The sequence below is a fragment of the Haemaphysalis longicornis genome, unplaced genomic scaffold (genome assembly GCF_048455015.1).
Source record: "Haemaphysalis longicornis isolate Haplotype H1 unplaced genomic scaffold, Haemaphysalis longicornis Haplotype H1 scaffold_13, whole genome shotgun sequence".
In the NCBI taxonomy this organism is placed as follows: domain Eukaryota; kingdom Metazoa; phylum Arthropoda; class Arachnida; order Ixodida; family Ixodidae; genus Haemaphysalis; species Haemaphysalis longicornis.
In genome coordinates this window covers 81034390-81060591 of record NW_027526233.1, presented here as the reverse complement: position 1 = coordinate 81060591, position 26202 = coordinate 81034390, and the positions used below count along the sequence as shown (strand labels likewise).

Genomic DNA, 26202 nt, shown 5'->3' with positions numbered 1-26202 from the left:
AGAAATTTAACCAAATTAGAATATATTATATGCTCAAAAATCTTACAAGAAACACTCGTAATTGATATTGGCCTGTAATTAAGGGGGGAAAATGGATCACCAGATTTAAATAATGGCACAATTTTACCGATCTTCCAATCGTTAGGTAACAAGCCCGAAATATAGCATTGATGAAATAGATTGCATAATATCACAGCCGAGTACATCTCAGTATTTTTTTAAAAACTTTGCGTTGATACCGTCTACACCTGATGACGACGACATTTTTAAGTTTCTAATCAATTTCACCACACCATCCAAATCAAAGAGTACAGCATCCATAGTAGGAAAATCAGCTTGAACAAAATGTGGCATTTCAACAACAGGGGAGTGCGAAAATGATTTTGAAAATACCTAGTTTAACACAACAGAACACTGAGACGGTGGGATTGCGGCACCATCACAATCTGTTAGTGAAACAGTATTCACTGATTTGTTACCAACAATGTTCCAAAATTTCTTAGGATTGTCAACAAGGAGCGTAGGGACGGTATCATGAAAAAAAAAACACGTTTGGCATCCTTAAGCGCATTTTTATAAATGGCTGCGCACGCGCGGTACGCGGACCAACAATCAAAGCTATCATTTCTTTTAGCTTTACGAAACAGCCGCTTTTTTTTGTTAGATAAGCGTTTCAGCGATACGTTGAACCAAGCGGATCGATGCTTACAGGCAATTACGCGCAGCGGAATATACGCATTAATAAGGTACTCTATTTTAGACTTGAAAAGTGACCAGTTGCTTTCAGCGGACCGTTCGAAAAAGTTAGGCATGTAACTGTCCAAAAAACTTCCAAGTTCATGGTTAATAGATGAAAACTCAGCCTTACTGTAGTCTCGAATATATTTAGATTTTGTCGGAGGAAAGACACTGGCGAAGGTATCGCTCTAAAAGCCATTCAAGCTAAACCAAAAATATTGGTTTTCGAAAGAGGCAGCAGTGGTGGCAAGGGGTATATGAGTTGGCAAAAAGGGGTCGGCGATGGAGAGGAGTACAGAAGCGGCGCTGCGTAAATCGGCTACACCAAAATGAGAACTGGGAGGGGGAGGGGAGGAGGCAGGAGGTGAGACATATACTGCTACGCCGTAATAAGGCAGTACAAGTAATTTTCCTCCATGTCGACTTTAGTACTTACGTCATCGTGCACGGAAAGCCCTGGTGTATTGACTTAGATCTCAGACATCGGTGGATACGTAAGACATTTCGTTAAAATAATCAGGGGCGTTGGTGTGTCTGTTACATAGTCATCTCACTTTATTGACACAATTACAGCGTTGCAATTGAACAGTAACACAGTAGATCTGCAGGAAGTCTCAAGTTCACAGCCAATTACATTCACAGCCATTACCTTCGTCAGATGCAGTACAGGAGGCCCCAAGATCATGCCAGATAATGAGATAACCCATCAAATTCTATGTGAGAGCATCCACTACGCACAATCATCAGCTGCGGTATCAAATAACACAATGTAGACTTTTAGATAGAATGCAGATACCCTGAATCATTTCCTGATCAATTCTATTTAAATTTTTTTTGCAGGGATCCATGCCCAGTTTAGTATAAAAAGAATGCTTCATTATTTATTCAGCGTGGAAATTTTATGTCAAGAGATCAAGGGCTAAGAGCGACAAGTCTCCGCCCTACAATTTCATAACTACGTTGAGGCACCCGACCCATCTTGTTCTTCAGAGGTAATGACTGTGGGTTCCAACGTCTCTGACCCGCGATCTTGCGTCTCGAAATGTGCATCGGCGCCGTCTCCATTCCCAGTTCCTGTGGCCCCGAGAAAACGGCCAGGTGGGCTCCTTTCCTCCGGTGTCGTAGTGGGCAAAGAAGTCACCAATCTGGAGGAAAAGAAGCATGAGGCTGACGAGTAGATAATGCAATAGCCCATTTTGTTTTAGGTGGCATGCTCCGTTGTGTTGTAATTGTATGCATGTATTTCAGAAGGTAATGTACCGAAGTTGTATTCAAAACAACTTTTATTAGCGCATGAATTGCGTGGCTTTCAGAACACGTTGCTCATGGTGGCGACGGCCGCCGTATGTGCACCAGGAATAAGTTGAGAGTGCCTTTCCACCCCCCGTACTGGAACAGCGTGTTTTCATGTGGGAATATTATTAGCCACGGATACTTGGACACGACCAGGGAGGTCAAGTCGAGTGGCGGCTGCGATCCTGGCAGGCGTAGAACGCATAGGGCCAGGCGTACGGACGTACAACTATGTTCGCGCCTTCCTATCTCACAGAACAGCCACGCTGACACTGGGTGACTTGCAATCTCCTGAAATACAACTACCGTCATGCGGCACACCGCAGGGGTCAGTCATATCCCCCTTACTGTTTAATCTAGCAGTGTCACACATAGCCTGTGCTCTGGATCGAGTGCCCGGTCTTCAATACAGCATGTATGCAGGCGATATAACCCTATGGGTCACTCGAGGAAGTGATGCATACATAGAAGAAACCCTGCAAGCTGGCGCTACAGCCGTCGTGCAAGGAGCCCGAGTAGCGGGCCTGCAATGCTCTCCTACCAAATCAGAGATGCTTGTCTTGCCAGCAAAAAGATCTGGACCTTCGCGAGAGGCTTCCATCCATATTTTAGTGGACGGGAAGCCTGTACCGCGGGTCACGAACCTCAAAATTCTAGGCCTATTGCTACATAGGAATCGGAGAAATACGGAGGTAATCAAAAAGTTCTCGGCGCATGTTACCCAAATAATTGGCCTGCTCCGTAGGATCGTTGCCCGAGGGCACGGCCTGAAAGAACAAGACCGCTTGAGACTTGTACAAGCGTTTGTTATCAGCCGACTAACGTATGCTCTTCCCTATCTTCTCCTCAACGACAGGGAAATGAAGAAAGTAGATGGTCTCATCCGCAAAGCCCACCGAGCCGCCTTGCAGTTACCACCGAACGCATCCACTGCCAGATTAGAGGCAACAGGGACATACAATACGGCAGCAGAACTAATCGAAGGCCACCGCAGTGGCCAAGTCAACCGCCTAGGGCGCTGCTCCGCGGGCAGACACCTCTTGCAGAAACTCGGGATCGGACCAGCTCAAAGCCCCGAGTCTGTGTGCTGCATCACATCATCAATCAGAAATCATATTATCGTTCGACCGATTCCCAAAAACATGCACCCAAAATTTCATATTGACCGGCGGATTCATCGAGCCACGACATTGGATAAAATATTTCCCCCTTCCCGAGCGACCCTCTATGTCGATGCCGCAGAATATCGGCATAAAGATGCATTCGCCATTGCTGTAATTCACTCCACGTCATCTCCTCCTCTTGCAAACCTCACCATTCACACCCGTAACCCGCATGTCGCGGAAGAGGCGGCAATCGCACTAGCAATAACCCAAAGGCCCACCCCTGAAATTGTATTTTCGGATTCGAAAACGGCCGTCCAAAACTTTGCCAAAGGGCTCATTTCTGCCCCAGCACACAAACTTCTCGGTCTAAATTCGCCATCCGACGCGGTCGAACTCCAATGGTTCCCGGCTCACACGGGCATTGGAGGGATAGAGACGGCCCACACCGCAGCCCGAGCCCTTGTCTCCCGGGCGTACGATGTGGACTCTTCCCTCCACGGAGCCAGATCGACCAGGGACAGTCTCCTCACATTCCGAGAGATCACACAGCATTACCGCCTCTCCCGCCGCAAGCTTCCACCCGCTCACTCATCCCTCACTCTGGAGGAGGAACGCCTCTGGCGTCAACTCCAAACGGAATCTCTACCGTGCAGAGCCGTGCTCCATCATGTCCACCCCTCCCTCTGCCGATCCTTGCTCTGCCCCCGCTGCGGTGAAAAAGCCACGGTCCAACACCAAATGTGGGCTTGTGATGAGGACCCATTCCCTCCAATTAATTCTCTTGACCAGTGGATGGAGGCGTTGGGCAGCTCGGACCGCCAGCTCCAGAAGGAGCTCGTGACTCGAGCGGCTGAAGTCGTCGCGACCCTCCGGGTCGTGCCCACCGCGCCCTAACCCTTTATGTGAATAAAGGTATTTCTCTCTCTCTCTCTCTCTCTCTCTCTCTCTCTCTCTCTCTCTCTCTCTCTCTCTCTCTCTCTCTCTCTCTCTCTCTCTCTCTCTCTCTCTCTCCATACCCATTCGCGTGCTCCTGCGTAGCGACCAGGTGAATCCCCGGTAAAGGAGCTATTCTGCTGCTCGCGTAAAGCCAACCCAGCCAGACTACCAAGCCACCATACTACTTGACTGCGCGTCGAGCGGACTAGCCCCGAAAGCTTTTCGACTACCTCGCCCGCCAGTACTTATGTGTGTGAGTCGCAAAAAAAAAACAAAAGTTTTTCTAGGTTCGATTCAATCTCGTCTTGTGTATTTATAAGGGACTATTTTTTGCCCACTGCAGCGCTGGCACCGGTTCACTCTACCATAATTTAACTTGTCGTAATACCTATTTTATCTTTCGATGACAAATTTGGACAACGGTAGTGTGAACATGCGCCATGTGTGCCGCTAGGTCAATGGAAATCTTAAATCGAACGCGCTTTGGATATCTCCCCTTCCATGGATCAATAAACTGCTCCTTTCACGCCGATGTAGGAAACAAATGATTGAAAATTATTCTTTCCGCGCATACTGGGCCCGTCGCCTCGAAGCGCAGCACACACTGACATTTATGCCTCTTGGAGTTACACTCGAGATAATATAAATGCCCTCATCAAAGCTTTAATCAACAAGGCATATCTGTTGCAGCCGCCAATACGTGTATATTGAACAACAGACACACACCTGAAGCAAGAGAGAGCCTGGCAGCATATCATCGGTTCGAATGAGCGGTATATAGCGAAACGAAGACACTACTGCAGAACGAAAGCCGTGGCATGCAAACGGCATGTCAATTCTCATCTGCTTGTAGGGGCCTCGTGGAACCCTGTGGGAGGTCGCCCGCAAATCACCAGGTGGCGCCATCTTTTCCATAGCTTGTAATATTGCTGGCGTCTGCACTAACAGTAGTGAAAGCTAAGTGCAGTCGGACACGCCCGTTCACATTCGACAAATATATTAGATATTCGCAGCGCACAAAATAAAGTGACCCAGCGCAGAGGTAAAGTGACCGGCTGCAGCGAAACACCGTTGGCCCACCATAATCCGCACAGACTTGAGAACAGGTATAGTCCCACTCTGGCCACAAGCGCTGAGCATGAGAACGGCACGAAAAAAAGTCCTCGTACTTTCAAGGTCATCGCCATGACAGTATATTTATTCGACATAGTACGGTGCAACGACCTGCCCTTTCTGTACGGCTCCAGCTGAAGACGCCGACACCAACCCCCTGCTATGCACGTGCCCTTCCTTGATAGCCGCGAAATCCCGACACCTTCGCGGCACAGGCCTGCATCCTGGGAGACCCCCCAATCTCCAACGATGGCTGTGGGGGCCCCACTACCGCTGTCTTCTGGACTTCCTCCGGGAAACGGGTGTCAACGTGTGCCTGTAGGACCTTATGCCGAGGGGCATACTATCGCACTTACAAAAAACTGCTCGTATAAACCGCTTTACTCAAGCGGAATAGCACAGCCGAAACCAAGTCGGCTAACACTCGTACGGCGATTTGCAGCTTCGCCACCAAGTTTCCTGCGTCACCAAACACTAACAACAGCCCGCACAATTCCTTCGATATAGTTGTCGCGCCTACAATAGCTCTGTTATTAGTAAAACTGGGACTATCACTGATAGAATATCTCCGATGGTCGGCGTCGTTTTTTATCATCTTTGGCCCAGTTTTGCACCAATTTTGTTCTTGCCATGGTACAAAAGTTTTACCGATGAAAGCGATCGTCGTTAAAGGCACACTGAAGTGAATTTGTCAAGCTCCCGTTTTTGCTTGCACAGCGTAGACTGGCTCAAATTAGCACACTTTTCATCGTTTATCCGGTTGACAAATCGGTAATTATTTTACAAAGCGCGAAAGAAGAAAAACTACCATGCGCGGTTTGCGGCGGCCACACCAACTAAGGCTGTGACGTTGGGAGGAGGGGGCACCGTGATTGGACGATATCCAAGGTTAGCAATCAAAGAAGTTTCGGTTTCGGTTTCGGTTCTGTAAAACACAAGCAATGGCGTTGGTGGATGGGCATTCTCAATATCTCAGTAATCATCGTACCGCACTTCTGCCATGTTGTCGGCTGCAAAATGCATAAGATAAGCCTACCAGGACGGCTTGGAGTCGTAGCATTCACTAGCCGAGGCCTACGCAGTGCATGAACGCCCTCCGCGTCCCCGCAGACGCTGAAAAGTCATGCGCTTTTCCCCCATATTTGGAGTTTGCCTCACTGTATCGTAAAAAGCGTGTTCGCACAAGGCCAAGGGTCTGTTGATTCTGGTCTGTGCCCGCTGCCCGCAAGCAGTCGGTGCTTATGCATCAAGCCAACGAGAACTCGCTAGCGCGCCAGTGCCAGCCTGCGTGCGTTCTGTGAACTAGTTCTTGGAGCAATGAACGTTGCGGCCCAAAAAAAACGTGAACTCAGTATATAGAAAACATCGACGGAAAACGAAAAAGTTAACTTATATAAAAAAAAGCACGTACCCGCGGGGATTCGAACTTGCGACTTGCAAAATACTTGCTATGATATATCTAGCGCTCCAGACCACTCGGCCACAAGTGAGCGCGCCACCAAATATAAGGTATATAATGTATAACCAGTTTACGCTTTTATTTAGTTTTAGCATTCCAAGCAGTTTAGGTGACTATTTGTTGTTTTGCGCTCGTGCAGTAAGCATCCCGAAGTTTCCACAATATCTCACGTCTAGCAATATAATTTCTTAGACGGAAAAGCGTTCGCAGATGCGTAGTCGTGCTGCTGGCTGCTGTGCTTGTTCGCCCAGCGCAAAAAAGTGCTTCCCGCCCCCTAGTTTTACGCTGTACGGTAAAAATATCAGTTGATTTTATTTCCTTAGTACTTATATTGACTTCGCTGACTCTTCTCCCGCCTTCAAGAGGCCTTATATTTTTCTACTGGCGTACCAGCCAGCGAAGCGTCGCATGTGCGCTTGTGCAGCGCTTGTGTGAAGCGACCTTGACTTGGAGCTAGATACAGTGTACAAACTAACCAAGTAAAGAAAGGCACATTCTTCCATTCACAAACGTGTCCTGGGTTCGTTTCAACTGAGCGAACGAATTGCGACGACCCGTCGGCGGCCGTCGGACGAAACGCTGGGCCGACTGACTCTTTCTGACGGCCGGGGAGCCGTGCAGTAGCACCGCCAATTGCGAGCTCGGCTCCTCTCGACGTCACACGAAAACGCCACAGAAAATGTGCGAGCGTAAAGAGAGGAGGACAGCATTTTCGAATTAATTTTTCTACTAAATAAAATCGCGTAAACGCGCCCAGAGTGGTCGAAACATGGCCTGGGGACTCCGGACTACAATTTGCGCTAGTAATCCCGCCATGTTTACATATGACTTCAGTGTCCCTTTAAGGCAAATGAAGCAAAGCTATTTCTGATCCAATTCGATTACACAACACCTCTGTCATTTACGCGTCCTCTCTTATGACCACTTCTTATTGCAGTGAGAAAAGCTGGGGAAGGCGATACCATTTAAAAGTAAACAAGGCCGCTCTGGTTTTCTTGCTGGTAGTATAGGCTAAATGAAGCATTCCTTCGCAATGACGGCATTCTCTGACGAAAAATCTCAAGCACCATCAAGGCAGGCGTATCTGAGGGTATGTGCTGAAAACCATTGTTCACGCGTGTATGCCGCGCAATGAGTGGATTTAGTTTATTGAACATATATGCGCCGAAAGTTAGAGCCTCACGTGAACTGTTCTGCTGGTTGCGGAAGTTTCGTAACACCTTTTTGTAGCAGTAAATGCGAACGCCCTTTGTGTTCTTTCAACCCGAGGGTGATCTCCGTACAGAACGGAAGGCAGCGCGCAAATTAGCTCATTGCTTTTAGGTAATCGTTCGGACGTAAAATAACAACAAAATGGGTCTTGTGAAAGGAATGCCTTTCCATCACGCGAAACAAAGTGGCGATTGAGGCCCCAAAAGAGCTTGTTCGTGTTGGCCACGTGTGGTCTTTTCTTAGTGTTTCCCTTTTGACATATCCTTTTTCTGCAGCATTGTTAAACTTCCCGGCGAACCTACTCAGCGGGAAATAAGATCCACTTCAAGGTTTCAGTGGCTAAGCAATTGTGCTACTTAATCCAAGGACGCGGGTTCGACCCCTACCCCGGTGTCTGCGTGCTAGATGGAGAAAAATATGAAAACATCCGCATTTCGAAATTTCGGCACAGTTTAAAGAACCCCAGGCAGTTCAGGTTATTTGTGAGCACTCCACTACGGCGCGCATCGTATCCCATTTGTAGCGTTGAAGCAGTAAAACCAAGAAAACGAGGGAAAAAAATTACGCTCACCTCCCCTCGCGGGAACCCTGGTGTGATGCGACGCTGAAGGGGGTTCCATTGTGCGTTTCCGTTGGGTGGATTACTCGAAATTCGTGAGCAATTGTCGGGTAATGCCAGGGAGAGAGAGAGAGATAGAGCAAGCGTAGCGCGGACGACCGTCTACTGAGAGACCGGCCGGAGCGCGGCACTCCGCTTGTATGCGCAGCGCGCCCGAAGGAGAGGAGACTGCGGAGAGAGAGGGCGCTGCACATGCGCACAGCGCTTTTGCGCCGCGCGCAGCGCCGCCCACCGGCGGAGTAAGAGAGCGCGCTGCACTGCGCGCGCCACAGATGTTAGGGGAGAGGGCGCACTATCACGGCGAGAGGAGAGGGGGTGAGCGAAGGAGAGACGCAGCTGTGCGGACGCGGACAACGGCGACGCAGGAAGGACAGGGCCGCCGGCAAAGATGCTCCTCTCAGCGTCGCATCTAAATTATTCAGCGGAAAATAAGAAAATCCCAATGTTTTAACAGCAAATTTCAGATCTACTTTTTATCAGTGCAAATTTGAGGACCTCCGTAAAAGCGAGGACTGGTTGCTGCCGGACTACTTGGAAACCATGACATATAGCGTGCAACGCTAGCAAAGCGATGGCTTAGCGGTGTTGCAGCTACAGACAAGCACTCGCATCCGCAGCCACATCAAGGAACACGAAAGAACAGCGGAGCTGACAAAGGTGTGCGAAGAGTGACACATTGTTAATGAAGCTAACAGTAGGTGCTAATGATACGCGGCGAAAGGTGCAATAGACAAGTTTCAAATAATATTAGCCTTAAAAGGCTCACTAACACAGGATTACACATTTGGGTTTGCTGGAAACACCCTTATGATCAGAACATGTGAAATGCTTATTCTGTTTTACATGATGATACGTATAAAAAGCAGTAAGTACGTGGTACGACCCTTCGTGTATTCGTTCAATACACCCTGAAACATAATATTGAAACACAGCCCAAAAAAACATCATGAATAAATGCACCAATAAAGGATGCTAAGGTGTTCGAACATGTCACCTAAGTTCGAGGGAACACCGGAAGACCAGAGAGGGAGAGTTTTCTGCGCCGACCAATGTAATGAAATGTGCAGAAATTAAAAGTAGGAGGAGGAGGAATAAATGTTTATTTCAGGAGGGCTGGTGGTGCTGTTAGAGCCCCCTTCCGGTGGGGGGCTTCCACAGACCGGGATGCCCTGGCCTTAGGGATGCTGACTTTTCTGGTGCGCAGTCGACATCCCTAGCCCGGACATGAAGATACGCCTCTTCTATGGCTCTTTGCATAGCATCTTGCTGATTGATTGATTGTGGGATTTAACGCGCTGACGCAACGCAGGCGATGAGGCGCGCCGTAGTGGAGGGCTCCGGATTAATTTTGACCACCTGGGGATCTTTATCGTGCGCCGAAGCATCCTGCTGCTCACATATAGATCCTGTAGGGCTCAAGAGGGTGAGGTCATTTGCGTACACTGCGCTCCGGAGATGCGGGATGTCTTCCAGAAGAGGAAGAAGGTCCTTCAGCGCTACGTTGAAAAGAAGCAGCGATTTTACAGATCCTTGAGGGGAGCCCCCTGGCAGGCGCGGAGCCAGAAATTTTTTTCGGAGGGGCCTGTGGTCGCCCAAAAGTTGGGATGGCGAAATATGTAGGCAAGGCTTCTTGCGTGTTGTTTTTCAAATGAAGCTTGACATAACTGACTTTAACCTGCGATTTGTGTAGGCTGAAAGCTAACAGTAAAGCGCACCTAAGGAGCTTAAATGATGATTATGATGATGATGATGATGGCCTAAATTCCCGTTCGCCGGTCTACGGATATGCCTCTGGTGATTCGTTCGTCCGTAGAGCAAGCGGTTATGCGGGCACGCGCTCGTGAGCGTGATCATGAGTGTGCTCGTGAGTGGCGCGCGGTGCCCGAAGTTCATCAGGCGGAAGTGGAGGCCAACACTGGGTGTTTAGTATCGAAATTCGCGTGTTTTAGATTTTCCTTTAGGAAAGGTGCTAATATGTTTTCTTATCAGATATGAAGTACAGTCGAGCAGAATTTGAAAGTCATCGCGCCAGCATCCAGCGGCACACGCGTGCCACCGTCCTACGGTTTCATTTCGGGACCATGAAAATCAAGATTTCGCACTCTTCTCTCCCTTGTTGGGTGTTCCATGCTACAACAATGGCCCGCACGACTGACTTGCCACCCTTTGGGTTTCAAACTTTACATTCGTTGTTATCAAGCACAGACTTGGTTGCCTTTTATCTACGCCTACGATAACGAAACTGGCATGGAAGATTTGCTAAAGCTGGTGTTCTGTCTGCTTCATTTGAAAGAGAAGCTTTCCCGCGATAACCTTCTAATCGCAACGGAATGTACAGGTCCGCGCAGAAGTAAACGGAGCACGGGAGCGGTGGCCGAACTGCATCGCTGTGCCGCGTATGGGCGCCGACGGGAACGAAGGAGCGCCGGTTTAAGAGCGTGTTCGCACTGCCCCCGCCACCCTATATGATATGTTTAATCGCCGCTCTGCTGGCGTGTCATGCTGGGCGCGACGGTCTCAAAAGGCAGCGCTGGGCTACAGAGGGGCGCTGGTTGCATTGCGCTCGCCGGCATCAGCGTCACCCGAATCTGCCGCTGTTGAACTGCACGAAGCTGCGCGCGCCCGGAAACGTGCATTGTTGCTCGCTGTAAATGGCGGCATAAACTTGTGGGCCGCTGTGGATTGGTATAGCATGTCATTGCGATGTAATTTATTGTAAGCCGACAGCAAAAATCCCTTCGACAATAAAGAAGGCATATTCACAGAACTTTTTTTGTTATTCGGAAACAAAATCTTGCTTCCAATATTGTTTTTTTTTTATTTTGGGGTTCTCTCAGTCTGTTCTGAAGAAAGGAAAATACAAAATGCACATGCAATGGATATTTTTTGTGTTAAAGAACGCCGTAAAGAATAAATACAATCATTGTCTTCTATTACAGCGGGCCTTATAGGGCGCATCTTTTGTGGTCGTATTAAAACTAACGTTGTTATTTTTAACGAGAACCTTATATTAGTCAGAAAATATTGCAGCTTAATATAAACCCCGCAATGAAGTAAAATATGGCTTCACCGCATAACCCTCATGTCTTGCAAAAAAGCGCGGTGAGGGCTCTAAAATGACAGATGACGAGTATAGTCGTCATGACCATTGATGACGACCGTTGATGACGACTATTGGTCATTTCTTTTTTACAAAATTTTATGACGGCTATACTAGTAAAATGGTTGATGGAGTGAGATGGAGTGAAATGGTTAACGCGACAACAATTATACGCCCTCTGAGGGGAGACTGGGGAGACACCCCTGCCGCCCCCCCCCCCAAAAAAAACAATGTTGGAAGCAAGATTTTTTTCCCGAATAACAAAGGTTTATGTGAATATGCTTTATATATTGTTCAAGGCAATTTTTTTGTCGGCTTACAATAAGTTACATCGACCAAAACGCAGTGGCCTACAAGCCTATGCCGTTTACAGCGCGCAACAAGGCACGTTTCCGAGTGCGCGTATCTTCGTCCGGCTCAACAGCCGCGGATTCAGTCTCCACTGATGCCTGCGAGCGCAATGCAACCAGAGCCCCTCTATAGTCTAGCGCTGCTTTTCGAAAACCGTCTCGCGGAGCATGACACGCCAGCAGAGCGGCGATTAAACATATCAGATAGGGCGGCGGAAGCGGTGCAAACACACTCTTGGACGGGCGCTCCTTGGTTCCGGTTGGCGCCCATACGCGGCGCAGCGATGCAGTTCAGCCACCGCTCCCGTGCTCCGTTTACTTCTGCATGGACCTGTACGTGCGGCAAATTCGTATATTATGACAGTGAAGCTAGCAAACGGGCGCCTTCGTCCTTAAGTAATCGCCTTTTTGTTATTTTTGTGCTAGTAACGTGAATAGCAATCTTACGCTTAGCGGAACACCTTATTGCACTGCTGTTGAATGTTGAGCTTGTTGCATATTTCTTAAATTTCATTCAATTTCTATCTGTTAAATCGAACAGACATAGCTTCACTAAAACTCCGGTTAAGCAAATACTGAATGCTTATTCTAACCAACAGGGTGGTCAAGGAACAACAATATCAAGGCCAAAAAGACAAAGCTCCGCAATAAAGAGAATTGTACAATTTTTTCGATGTGTTCGATTCCCGGACGCGGCGGCCGCTTTCCTCATGGAGGTGAAAGACAAAAGCGCCCGTGTGTAGGAGATTTCGGCGCACGTTAAACCTTCCCAGGTGGTCAAAATTAATCCGCAGCCCTCCACTGCGGCGTGCCCCATCGCCTGCGTTGCGTCGGCGCGTTAAACCCACAATGAATCAATCAGTTTTGTTGATGTGGGGGAAATACGAGATGGGAACAGCAAGGCTTTTCATACAGCAGAAATTACGGAACTACAATAGTCAATGAAATGCAATGCCGGAAGAAAAATAAACATATCAATGGTTGATAGTTGACTGAACAAAAAATTTACACCATCTTCCCGCAAGGGGAACCATGGGGTAGATGCGACGCATCGGGGGGTTGCCGTTGCGTTTCCGTTATGTTAGCGATGTTAGCGTGGGGATTGCTGTTGTTGTGTATCTTATTTACGCAGCATGTTCACCCCCGATGCGTCTCATCTACCCCATGGTTCCCCTCTCGGGAAGATGGTGTAAATTTTTTAACCGAGCGCAAGCTGCGCGCTAACGCACAGCTGGCACGGCGACGGGAGCGAGTGCAGCCGAGCGCAAGCTGCGCGCTGACCGCGCTGACTCACAGATGGCGCTGCGGTGAGAGCGGCGGAGCGCGCTGCTGCCACGACGAGGAGAATGGGGGAGGGATGCGGACTACGCCGCGACAACGCGGGACAAGGCGAGTTAAAGAGATGCGTTGCATCTAAAATACAGTGGCATGCTCTGTCATGTGATTATACTTTGTACCAGTGTAAGACAAGGAATGACTCGCTAAAGTCCAGACCACATGTATGCCTATATGAGGCTTTTTCCTGCTGATCCGCCATTTCCCGGCCGTGCTGTCCGCTAGCGAAACAGCGGAACTGCCTCGATCGGCTCGCGGCAGGTTCCCGGCGCTGCTCGGTGTGTCCGGCGCAAAATGCAGCCGGGCTCTATATGTTGACATGCACAGCATCTGCAGCGGCCACAGGGATCAGACGTTTACGTAGGTTCTGCGCCTGCAGGCGACTTCAGGCGGTTTTTAAGGCTCCTTAAACCACACCTCAGCCAGGCACCAAACATTTCGGGGGGGGGGGGGGGGGGGGCAGGGGCGCGGTGTGCCCCCCCTCCTGTCTACGCCCCTGCCCCCTGGGTATTGTCCGGAATGTCGTCGAGCGAAGGCGACTGATTCCTACAGTTCCTGTGGCTCCGGTAAGGAATTTTGGAACGTAGTTGCACATCCGGTGCCCACAGTCCATAAAAATTAGGCCATGAAGGCTGGCTTCATGGCTGATATTATCGAAGAAGCCCTTGATGTCCATAACAGGATGCAGCGCATGTGTGTATTAGAAAGCCGCTCAATGATCTCTGCCTTCAACTGCAAAATAATGTCTTGTGTGGACAAGTGGGGGCGGAACCCGTACAAGGCGTTGGGGAAGTGTCCATTATGTTCGATGTAGGGGGAAAGCCTAGGTGACTTTGAACCATATGTTCTAGCACCTTTCCACCACACCAAGTGGGTGAAATAGGTCGCAGATTAGCATGGGTTAGCGGTTTTTCCGGCTATTGTTTCAAGGAATTATCTGCAAGCTTCCACTGAGGATGGAATTGCCGGTTGTCCAATGTTCATTAATGAAGTCGAGAATGGTCTATAACACTGCGGCATCTGGGTTTCGAAGTAACTCGTTTGCAATCCGGCCTTTCCCGGGCGTAGTATTTCTCGTTAAACCTCGTACCGGTGCTTCAATTTCCACTAGGGTGAAAGGGCTGTCCATTTCAGGGTTGGGAGCACCGGTGTATGGCTGAAAAGGGTGCGGGGTCATGTTAGTTACCTCTTGTCACGGTTTCTTGATTTCCTCGAGGAGATCTTCTTCCGTGCCATCATAGTTGTGTATAAGACGTTTAAGTTTATGCGCTGTTGCTGATTTGCTTCTTTACTACCCATTAGGGATAGAAGGAATGCCACGTGCGTTGGGTGCCGAGTGTGCCTTGCAGTTTCGGGCAGAAATCACACCAATTTTCTTGGATAAGTTTACATGCGTAGTCCGCTGCTTCTTGGCTAAGTCGGTATATTCTGAGCCGTAGTTTTTGATTGGTTCCTCGAGTTTTCTATCGTTTTGTTAGCCCTCGTCGGGCCTCCCAAAGGTGCAGCAGGTGGGCATCTACGGCGGGGCAATCCTGGGTGAGTGGCAGTTCTTTAGTTTGCTTTTTTGCAGCTTCCCACATTCCTTCTCTCCACTTTTCATTGTCATTATTGGTGTTTTTTGGAGCTGTTTCTCGGACTTTTCGCCAATGGGTGAGGCGGGGCAGTTCCTTTTCTCCGTGTTGGTGTTTTGTGATGCGGAAGTCGCAGTTGAATAATTTAATGGTCACAGCCGAGTGTTTCTTCCATGCATTCCCAGATGATACCTCTAATGCCGTATGTTAACGCAAGGTCAGGGGAAGTGTCTATGGCGAAGCTATTCCCTGTTCTCGTAGGAGTGTAGGAACAAAAAAGGCATCGAAATGTCCCTAACAGAAAATTACTTGCCCGCAATAAATAAAGGCGGGATTTTTAGGTATTAAAAGTGGGTGTTGCGGGCCAAAAATAGTCAGGTAAAACGACGTTTTAGGACCCCAACATCGCAAAAAGAGGCACCAAAAGTTATTACAGAAATGGAAGCAATTGCAAACAATGACCTGCATGACCTATATGGAGAAGAGGAAAACCTAAAAGGTATTGTTTGTAACTGCACAAAGCACTGACAGTTGAACATAGCAGCTGGACTGTCCCACAAATCTTTGGCAGGAAAAATGATAAATTCACCTATTTTAACAACCACACTGAAACCTTTCATGTTCGAGGGCCAATGTAACTTGGTCGAGCGCTAAGTAAAAAAGACATGAAGATGAATACTTCGTAGCTAAGAGTACTTATGAAGAAGATCGACTATATGTTTATCTCACGCAGTTAAATTGCTGCACAACAATAAGACACACAAATAATAAAAGCAAGACAAACGAAGATATATCAATAAATTAACATCCTCTACATAGAAACTGCTAGGTGCTACGCCGGCGATTTGTTGATACTCACTCATATTATCCGAATTGTTTAAGCAAAGCATATCAACAATGCCGAGTACACTGTAGCGCATTGGAAGGTCACATTTGAAAAGGTGTTTAGCAGACGAACATATTTTGGATAGGACAAACAATATCAGACTACCACGAATATCCTACAATCGGAGGCAGAATCGTACCTCTTGTCACTGAGAATGACCGTCCCATTCCACTGCTGCTAGCGGTTGTTTTTCGAAAGTTAGGGTAACTAGAGGAGTAGGTCGAACCCCCATACAGTTTCGCAGAGTGGATGCTGCACGGTACGGTGAATGTAAATCAAAAACAGCATGTGAAAGCGAAAGAGCGGGCTTAATAGGCGCCGATTTCGAAAATAAACAGCTATAGGCATTTTTAGCAATTTTTGCAAAAACGCCAAATTAAACAATTATAGATGCTATAAAAACATCACAAAAGCCATTTCTAACCTCCTAATCATGCTTAAATGAAAAGTGTCCCGAAAGGAGCTCAAGGAAGAAAGCAGGCATTCGCATAGTACCCGGGGTCTACGTATAACCCATACCAGCCGAAAAGGACTTTAAGTTCATGTGAAAGTTCAACACACACGTAAACTCTAAAATCAACTGGTAACCAATCCAATACTCAGTATTCTTGAAACTCAAAAATTGCTCTACGGCTCACACATTTCTTTAAAACAATTTCGCTGGCACAAATAAATTGAAAAGAGATGTCGCACTGTCCATCCTTGCTGTATACGTAGCAGCTATGGCTCCAAGAGCAGGTTGGGGAGCTTACCAATAAAGTTGACAGCAGCCCTTACGTCTCATGACTCATCCGGTTATTTATTTTCTGTTTACCTAGAAGCATGTAATTATTGCTCATACTCAATATGCGAGGTTTATGGGCTGCAGCAGCGACGGAGCACAGACGGTCCTTGGCCTAAACCTGCTCTGCATCGTTACAGTTGCTGCCCTACTTCCCCCAAATCGCCGCTGCCATTTCCTGCGCGGAAGGACGGATCGCTGGCCGTGGATCCCCAGCTGCTGTTACTGCGCCGAAGACAACTTCCAAGATTCCTGCGCACTTGATTGCGCCATCACGGCATCTCCAGGATCACATGACCACCGCCTCTCAAGTATAAAGCGGTAGACACATGTACGACGGGCGCACGCGATTCGCATGCGACTTGCTTTGACGAAGCAAGATGTGTCCGCCATGCATCGACTTCCATCGATAAAATACCAAGCGTCATTGTTCCCTTCACCAGACAGTTAACCCGAAAAGAGTGGCTTGAACAAAGGAAACGTCTGCCAGATGTGATGCCTGATCACTATACAAAGAAAAACCTGACGGCACACAACAGGCGACTTCTCAAGACTGCGAAAGATTGGGTAGAAAAAAATACCTTTTGGTTCTGCTGGCACCATGCTGGAGAAATTTTCGTCAAGAGGGAGGAAGGCGGCAGTGCATGCGTGATAAAAAACCTTCCTGACCTTGACAGATTACTGTAGGATAAGTAAGAACGCACGGCTAACTGCTTCCATCTGTGAGGTCATGCATAGACTGGGTGTCTCGCTCAGCAATTCAGTAGTTTTGTTGGGTCCCAACATGAGAAAGCGACAACATGGATTCATAACAATTGTAAGTAAGCGAAAAATAAAACAGATGAACTAGACGCGTTTTGCACTAGTCTAATCATGGAATGTGATTTCATTAAGCTGTCTGAGACATGGTATGATCAATCCTCGACGCCTTCGGTTTTGGCCAATTACCAATGTTTTGCGAAATCCAGAACAGCATCGCGTCGCGGTGGTGTTGCGTTACTTGTTAAGGACAATTTGAATGCAAGCATTACTGACCAGTACAGCTGCATTTGAAGTGATTATGTAGTAGTATTTGTTTTGTGTGCCAGATCTGTATACTCTGTTTTTTACCAACCACCAAACGGGAGCTTTGAGCGGTTCTTTCTCTTTGTAGAAGAATTTTTCCAATATGCCCACGATAATCAATACACTGCCGTCTGGGGTGGCGATTACAACATTAACATGCTAAAAGATACAGCAGTAAAGCGTTCGCTTGACATATTACTGGATTCACATGGTTATTTTACCATGATCTCAGCCCCAAATAGAACAACGTGTCACACAAGCACTTGCATTGACCTGTTTATTACAAACTACCCCCCAGAAGATACCAAAGCAGGTGTTTTCTCTCATGCTTTAAGAGATCAGATGCCTATCTTTCTAAGTTTGGAACAACGGGATAAAAAAAATGAAACTATTGGAAAAAGCAAACCAATGACGCAAGTCATTACTCAGAACAGATTGTGCACCTTACGGGTTGAATGAGAGAAATTCGACTGGAAGGAATCTTTCAGTCCCCTACATGCCAATTCAGCATATCAAACGTTTCTAACTGCCTTTAAAGCTATTTATGAAAATAATTTTCCCTTCCTAGAACATCATCCTCATCGTTCTAAGATACTGATGCTATGGATAACCAGGAACTCATTTTTAAAAATCAAAACGGAACAGAAGTTATATAATGAGTACATCAGCACTCGGCACCCTATAGATTTGTTATATTTTCAGAAATGCAGCAATACATTAAACAATGAACTTTGATAAGCTAGAACTCAATACTACTTGGTTAACTTCAGTCAAAATCATACACGAAAAATTTGTAAAACACTTCAGAGGTTATGAAGCTGAACAGCAACAGGATTGTCGATAGATAAAATAATTAAGCACGGAGTAGATGTTCCCGCAAATTTAGTTACTGATGCTTTCAAAGACAATTTTACTCAATCCAGTGATGCCATTGTAAATAATGACGCATGCGAGTATATCACCCATACTTGTAACAGTACAATTTGTTTGAAACCTACTACACAAACAGAAATAATAAATGTGCTTTTTCCTCTAAAAAATGTCAGAACATGGGACAGAGATAACATTCAAATGAAACATGTGAAATTTGTGAACCTGTGTCTGTCTACCGGTGTATTCCCGCGAAAAATGCAACTTGCCAAAGTTCTTGCGTTTTTTCTAGCGTAAGCTGCACTTGCTGAGGTTGAGCGGTTTCGCGTATGCCGCTTGCGCGTATTCTGCGCAAGCGCGAGAAGCATTGGATTGGTTTTGATCGGATCGGATCGGATTGGCTTGGATTGGATTAGACTGGATTGGCTTGGATTGCATTTCATTTGGATTGGATTGCATTGGATTGGATTGGATTGTGCTGGATTGAAATCCAACCAAATTGGACTACGGGTGCTGAACCTTGCCTCACGCTACGTCTATCCTGGCATAGCCGAGCTAAGCCACGGCTAATTTTTAAAAAAAGGTGATAAAACAAACATATCCAACTACAGGCCGATTTCCATATTGTCTTTTTTTCCAAAAGACTCGAGAAGATTCTTTTTCACCGTATATATGATTTCCTTGAATATAATAAGCTATTAACAACAAGTCAATATGGTTTTAGGAAACACAGCCTGTAGAGCTCGCTTTGCTTGAGCAAAAAGGATTTATTTTAAAATCTTTTGGAGAGCGTCTTCTTACTCTTGGGGTGTTCTTAGATTACAGCAAGGCCTTTGACAGCATCAATCACCAATTACTACTTTAAAAATGAAATGATATGGTATTCGCGCAGTCACACAAGAACTCGCAAGAGTCACACAAAGGGAGTATTTTAGGCCCTCTTCTGTTCATACTGTACATAAGCGATCTTGTTAACATTAACCATGGCACCAAATATGTAATAAACGCAGATGACACAACATTACTATTTAAATCCGAAAATCCCCAAAGCTTAATCACGAATGCAAACCCTGTGCTAAATAAATTGCAAGTATGGTTAATGAAAAATGGCTTAAAGATAAACGCTAACAAAAGGAAAGCAATTCTTTTCAGAGCAAAATGCAGCCATATGAATGCTCATTTCGACCTGCAAATAAACTCGTCACGAATACAAATGGTAGCTTCCGCAAAAACCCTCGGTGTCTACTTTGACCAGGCTATGTCATGGAATGCCAACATAAACTTTTACAAGTAAATTTTCCCAGGTTGCGGGACAAGTATATTCACTGAGGCACCTTCCTTGTTAACTGAAACTACTAATTTACAATTCCCTTGTTTTGCCAGCTTACTTAACTACTGCTGTCTTATGTGGGGTACGACTACTGCGTCAAATATCATCCGTTTGTCTCGCCTACCAAAACGAATAATTCGCTCTGTTTGCAACGCCGTCTGATGCCGCCACTGCACCCCTGTTCAGTGATCTCGGTGTATCCCAAGAACAGCACCACTTTGTCGGCCGCCTTGCGCTCACTTACCGCAAGGAAATAAGAATCTGTAAATATTTTATTGTTAGTCTAGCAAACCTGAAAGTAAATGTTCCCAGCTGTACCAGAAGAAAACCAGAACATTGGCATGTCCCGACCCCACGCACTAATTCTGCCATGCAAATGCTTTCTTACAACCTTCCAAAGTAACTGAACAGTCAGCTACTCAATAAAATTGATGTAACATTGTTTTCAGATGCTAGCGTGTTTAACCACCTAGCGTTACGAAACTAACCAGCATTCTTTGTATTTCAGTGTTACACCGCCACATGTGTAAAGTCGTCTTTTTATTTTTTATTTTTTTTTATTACAATTTAGGGTTGTTTGCAGTGAATTCCATGCATTGTGAAACCCCGAAGGTTGCATTGAACGCCTGTATATAATTTATCTGGATTGCGTCGCTAATGCTTCTCTAATGCTACATAACAATGTTATAGTGAAGTGATTTCTGTTCTGCACCCCTGCAGCCCCCCCCCCCTTCCCTTTATTTAACTATGTTACACCTTCCAGTATTTTTTTTCCTTCAACGTTATTTCTGCGCCGGTTTTTGTATAGAAGTGTATACTCTCTTTTTTCATTTTCATTTTTTATTGTATTGGTTATGCGTGTACGCTGCTGTCTCCAAATGTAAATGGATTTGTAGGGCCCGTCAAGAACTTTTTCCCTATTTGTCCTGGCCACAAACTTGCTTATGAAATAAATAAACATTCATTCAGTCATAAGCATTCATTCATAAACTGTGCCGTTAAAGAAACGCACAACCATGAGGATAAGAAGAATAGACAGAGACCGGAACACAAAATCTAAGTCGCTTACCCAGATAAGTGTCAAAGAGACGTGTCAACAGCTTCTGCTTTAATCATCCACATGGGTCTACCTTAGGAAAGTTGCACTGTCGGACCTTTCGACACGCTAACTGGTGCGGTCCCTGGGGACAGCAGGTTGGACAAGGTAAAGGCGTTTCGCACAGCCCTTGCCAATGCCTCGCATTCCGAGAAAGGCCGCGCCTGCTCGCACCGTATGCATGAACGACCACCGGTGTGGGGTTGGAACCCGACAACGAGGACTTGCTCTGCCTCTTCCCCCTTTCCTCAGCGGCAAGATGAAGGGAAGACGAAGAGGGTCAGACGTGGTCCCGGCGCTGGAGCTCTCGGCTGGTCGTCTTCGGGCTCCACTAGAGCATTATTTCTTAGCCACCCGCTGGGCTGTAAATAAATGTACAGTTCTGTATCGGAAGCTCAGTTTGTCGGTTGGAGATTCCTGGGGTCAGAACGACGGCACTGCTGCGGCTTGGGGGAAAAGCCCCGGGTAAAGAACCTCGCGAAGTAACTAGCCCAGTCGGCACGATCTTCAAAAGCGACGCGCCCCTTGGTGGTGAGGCGAGACGAGCCCCTCGAAGGCGAGAGCACACGGGGACATCGCGGGCTGCTAAAAGAGATCGGCAGGAGCAGCGAGCTCGCAAGCCAGGTGGAGAAGCGGCTCGACCGGCGGGTGAGCTCTGCGGCCTGCTTAGCGGCAGAAACGTAGCTTGACCTAAGGTTAGTGGATGCAGCAGCAGCCTGCTGAAGGAATGCGGCTGGAGCAGTGAGCGATTCGTGCACGCAAGAATGGAGGGGACCACTACTTCTGCGTGCGAACGCCTCAGCGGAAAGAGCCGGATCGCCCCTGTGACCTCTAGAAAGAGAACGCGGCCGGAGCCACGTGGGATCACTCCGTCGACAGATCCAGACCATCATCACAAGCACCGAAGTAAGCAGGTCTGTGGCACACGTGGTCCTTGGTGTGTGGCTCACCATGACATCTAGGGGGTACTTTATTGGCAGACCTGGGGAAAATGGGTGACGGTTAGCTAGGTATGGTGAGATGGAGCTGAGTGTGAGGGCGGATGAGGCAGAATGCGTCAGGATAGGTCAGCCATATCCTTCGCTGATGAGACGGCCCTACTGCAGGCGAAATTGAAGTTTGCTGAGCCGGAGTTATCAGCGGAATGTCTAAGGAGTGAACGTTTCAGAAGCGCTAACAACGCCACCACCTCATGGATCGGGCAGCGTGCACACGCGTGCACCGAGGGCGATGAGAGAATAAATTGCATGAGCAATTTAACAATGGGGGCATGACCAAAGGGTGCTCGTAGCTTCCAAGGAAGCACTTGTACTTGAGTGGTTCGTGATGCTGAGTTCTATACTCCTACTGTGGTCCACCAAAACGGCGAGCGGGACTAATTCTTTCCTACTTCTGCGTGAGGGCTAGAGGGTTCCTAGCTTGACTCTCGGGGGAGGAACGGAAGAACTGTGCAGTTCTTAAAGCAGCAGTCATGAAGGGCTGAGGCTGGCTTCAATTGAGTGGGAGCCAGTCATCTCAGCATGCGGAGACGCAGGATATTCCGGGAGCATGGGCCAGCGGCCCCATGCTTTGCGGGATGCAGTAGGACGGTAATCGCGCGAATCAAATGCATTTGGTGTCCCGCACCTGGCGCCTGGTGTTTCTGGTGCTCCCCTAATGTCGAGTCGCGCCAATGGGATTGCCATGGGAAGCTCCAGTGAACTAAGAGAAGAAAGTGTAAATCAGGGTATGGCATCTGACGTAATGCAGCCCCAGGCAGTTGCCGGTAGTACTGCAGGAGTGGCTGAAGAGATAGCCTCACTAGAATTGCACGTCAGCGTTAATAGAGCACGTTAACGTGCTCCAGTACACTCCAACGGAGCGTACTGGAGCACGTCGTCCCGAGCGCAGAAACGGACGAACCTGATTATTCGCCTAGAAAGAGGTAGAAGTATCAGTACGCCTGATTTCAGTGGAGCTTGGCTGCAACGCATGCGCAAGATGCAGCAGCGATCATTTCTACAGCGCGAAAGCGAAGCGGAGAGTAGTCCCAACTACTGTCACGCGACAAAAGGCGCCGCATGGCAGAGGCGTTTTTGAAAGACGAAGCTGGATGCATACGACCCCTAAATCCCGCTCACTTTCAATGAACTAAATTATTCGTGCGGCTATTCTTTGTTATGGTGACCTGCATCCAGTGTCACGAGGCACTGCCATGCTTATTGCTGAGTCGTCAATTGAAGGAACGATGTTGCACCTGCAAAAAGTGTGTGTGGTAATTGTGTGTGGGGTGTGAAACATTCCGGTAGTTATGTATCACACTGGCGGTTGAGGTGTCGGGCATTTAGGATACACTAACTGCGCGGTCCCTGGGAAGACCAGGGCGGACATGGAAAAGGCGTGCAGCGCGGCTCTGTAGCGCCGCGTGAAGCGCGGTGACAAACGCCGTGCATGTCGAGAAAGGGCAGCCTGCTCACACCGGATATTCGAATGGCCACCGGCGTGGGGCTAGAATTCGACGGAGAGGACTCGTTTGTCCCCTTTCCTCAGCGGCAAGATGAAGGGAAGATGAAGAGAGACAGACGCGGTCCGGGCGCAGGAGCTCTCAGTCCGTCGTCTTCATGCTCCACCCGAGCGCTAATTCTAAGCCGCCCGCTGGGCTGTAAATAAATGTACAGTTTTGTATCGGAAGCTGAGATGGCCGGTTGGAGATTCCTGGGGTCAAATACCCAGCCCTGCTGCGGATAGTAGGAGAAGGCCCGGGGAAAGAACGTCGCGAAGTCCACTTACACCATTTCTAGAAAACAGGTAAACCCTTGAAAATAAGTGCTCATGCTTCGAGGAACCATAAATGCAGTTTCTTTTACAGTGTGTTTTTTTTTTCTCAGGTGTCCATAGTTCATAGGTATGTAGTCGTAAGTAGCGGTGAAACCATTTATATTATGTCGGCACTTTCACACACCACGCTGGTGGAAAGAGAAAAGCAGACCTTTTTTTCCTTAAAACTAATCTTGTCTCGACACTACAATCTCTAGCAAGTTCTTTCCTTACCTGTTCTTCAAGACACCATGGTTTAGAAAGAAAATTCGCCTGCAATTTAAAGGTTCATATTAAAACAAAATGCATACTTACGAGGAACGCTTGATCACGGCCAGTTCACGGTCATGCCATTTCTGTTGCAATCCGGCCGCTATGAACAAGGCCCCGACGATCAGGAGGGACACTACGACCACCGCTGTGGAATAAGTAACGGCTGGGCGCTGTGGCCTGGCTGCCAATAGCTGCGTCATCAGCGCTTCGTCGCTGCCTCCTGTTGCATCTTCACCGGAGCTATCTTTGACCTCCTTAGGTGCTTCTTGTTCAGGATTGGCGTCTCTGTCCACGACGTTCTTTGATGTCTGCATCCACTCCCGGTAACCAGCTTCAACCTTGACCGTACGCTTTTGGCCGTCAGGCGCAATCCTGGCAGCTGCCTGTGGAATCTTGCCTGGCATTTGGTTGATTTCGTTGGTTGCACGCTCGGGCATAAAAACTTCTTCCGATCCACTCCATGTAGATGTCGTGGGAACAGCCGCCGGCTTTCGGTTTAGCATTCCTTCTCGAACACAAGACTTCCGAATTTCTGACTCCCTCTCGCGATCTGCGGTATAAAAGTGTGCACAGTTCGTCAGTTTACCCTATCTTTTTGCGGATCATAATAACAAAGCCAGTTTTGAGATTTGCTAAAAAAGCCCTATTCACGTCGCCACTATATTTTCTTCTGCCGGAGAAGGCGGGGCTCTCCAACATATCACTATAGGTGAAACTCAGCCGGCTTTACAAAGAACCCTGCACAATCATGGATACGTTTTTTTAATCGTTCACCGGGAGGGTTTTCAACATTAAAAACCTCTTCTCTTCCCACTCTCTGCGCGACACATGTCTTATTGGGGTTGGTGCTTGCGTCTTCAGCAGCCATGTGTAATGCCGCAACGTTGCGACAGTCTGCTTTTTGGAAATATCAGTTGTTTGCAAACTGAAATATATTGAACGAATCTTTAGTGTCCTTTATGATGCTGTTGTGCACCAATACAACCTGCCGGAAAGCTAACTTTTTTTGACTATGATTATGAATGATCGTGAGTGAATTGAAAGAAACGCTTCCTGTGGCCTGAATCGAACTTGGGTCCCTTGCGTTATGAAGCCGGCGTCGTTCTGATATCTCCATTTCCGACACCAAGCAGCAGGCGCGGTGCACCCTAAATCAAACGTTATATTCGCGCGGTGCACCCTAAAATCAAACGTTAGGCCTGAGGGCACACCCCAGCGTTGCAGTGGGTACTCTAGAAAAGTTGTTGTTCCTCCAGAGTAGTACATGCCCGCCGTGTGCGAATTATCAACCAAAGAAATCACAGAAACGCTTCGCGTTGAATCATCGCCTTGAATCAACCACATTTCTCTAGACTAAATATTGTTGCTATCCCATAACCGTATTGCTACTAACGTTATTTTTATTATTCTGGTAAAACAAACATATGCGTATGCGGAATATTTGGACGTAAAAAATGGTACATATTACTTCAAACCGCTCAGTCACCAAACGATGTTGATGGAAAACCAAGTTGAGATTTCCCAAACAAATTAGAGCTCTTAAGTATTTTAGTGTTCATGTGGTTTATTTCCCAAATACACGAACTTTAAGTGTAATTCATGGCACCATGATTGTGGTGTGCATGTTTAAACTTGTGGCTATCCTTTAAGTAGAGCGGTGACAAGGTATTATGCGAGGCTAACGACACTTTCGACCTACGTGGTCAAACATAAAGCGCGCGACAGACGTTTTTACTCTCCAGCACTTGCAAAGCATCGCTAAGCATAGAAGGTAATAAAATTGCTATTATGGATAACCCAGTGTCATTATGCACACGTTTCTGGACAACTGAGTTGAAGCCGAAGCAAAATTCATGCAGGAGGATGTATTCTTGTACCGCCCGTAACTAATGAAGTCCGTGGCATACCATCACTGGTGACGCTTTTTATCAAACCTCGGCCAGCTGAGTTTGAATGAACGAACAAATTTAATATTCAAGGATGGCCCTCTGTTTTGGTAAAAGTTAGGGAAACAGAGTTTAATTCCTTGTTCAGATTACCGACGTAAGAGCCATATCGTACACTATGTAGGTACAAAAACGGCGTTTCACGCAGATCGGTTGGCTGAGACATCAAGTGACGTCATTATTTAAAGATATTACGACAGTTGCTACAACAGTCAGAACCCGACCGAACTCTTTCTTTACGGCGGGAAAAAAACGACCGTTTCTGAGTGTTTCCACAAAAGAATTTTTTTTCTCTTGAGCTAGTCGACGCATTAGCCTTACTATGCT

At 47.3% G+C, this 26202-nt stretch overlaps 1 protein-coding gene across 1 annotated transcript; it reads right to left on the bottom strand.

The window, feature by feature from the left end:
- Positions 1–1580: 1580 nt before the first annotated feature.
- LOC144163911 (uncharacterized) lies at positions 1581–24333 on the bottom strand. The gene is made up of 2 exons (XM_077694574.1): positions 23972–24333; positions 1581–1883 (listed from the first exon to the last, which is right to left on the bottom strand). The coding sequence occupies exons 1-2, from the start codon at positions 24331–24333 to the stop codon at positions 1694–1696; spliced, it is 552 nt and encodes a 183-aa protein (XP_077550700.1). The 3' UTR covers positions 1581–1693.
- Positions 24334–26202: the final 1869 nt, after the last annotated feature.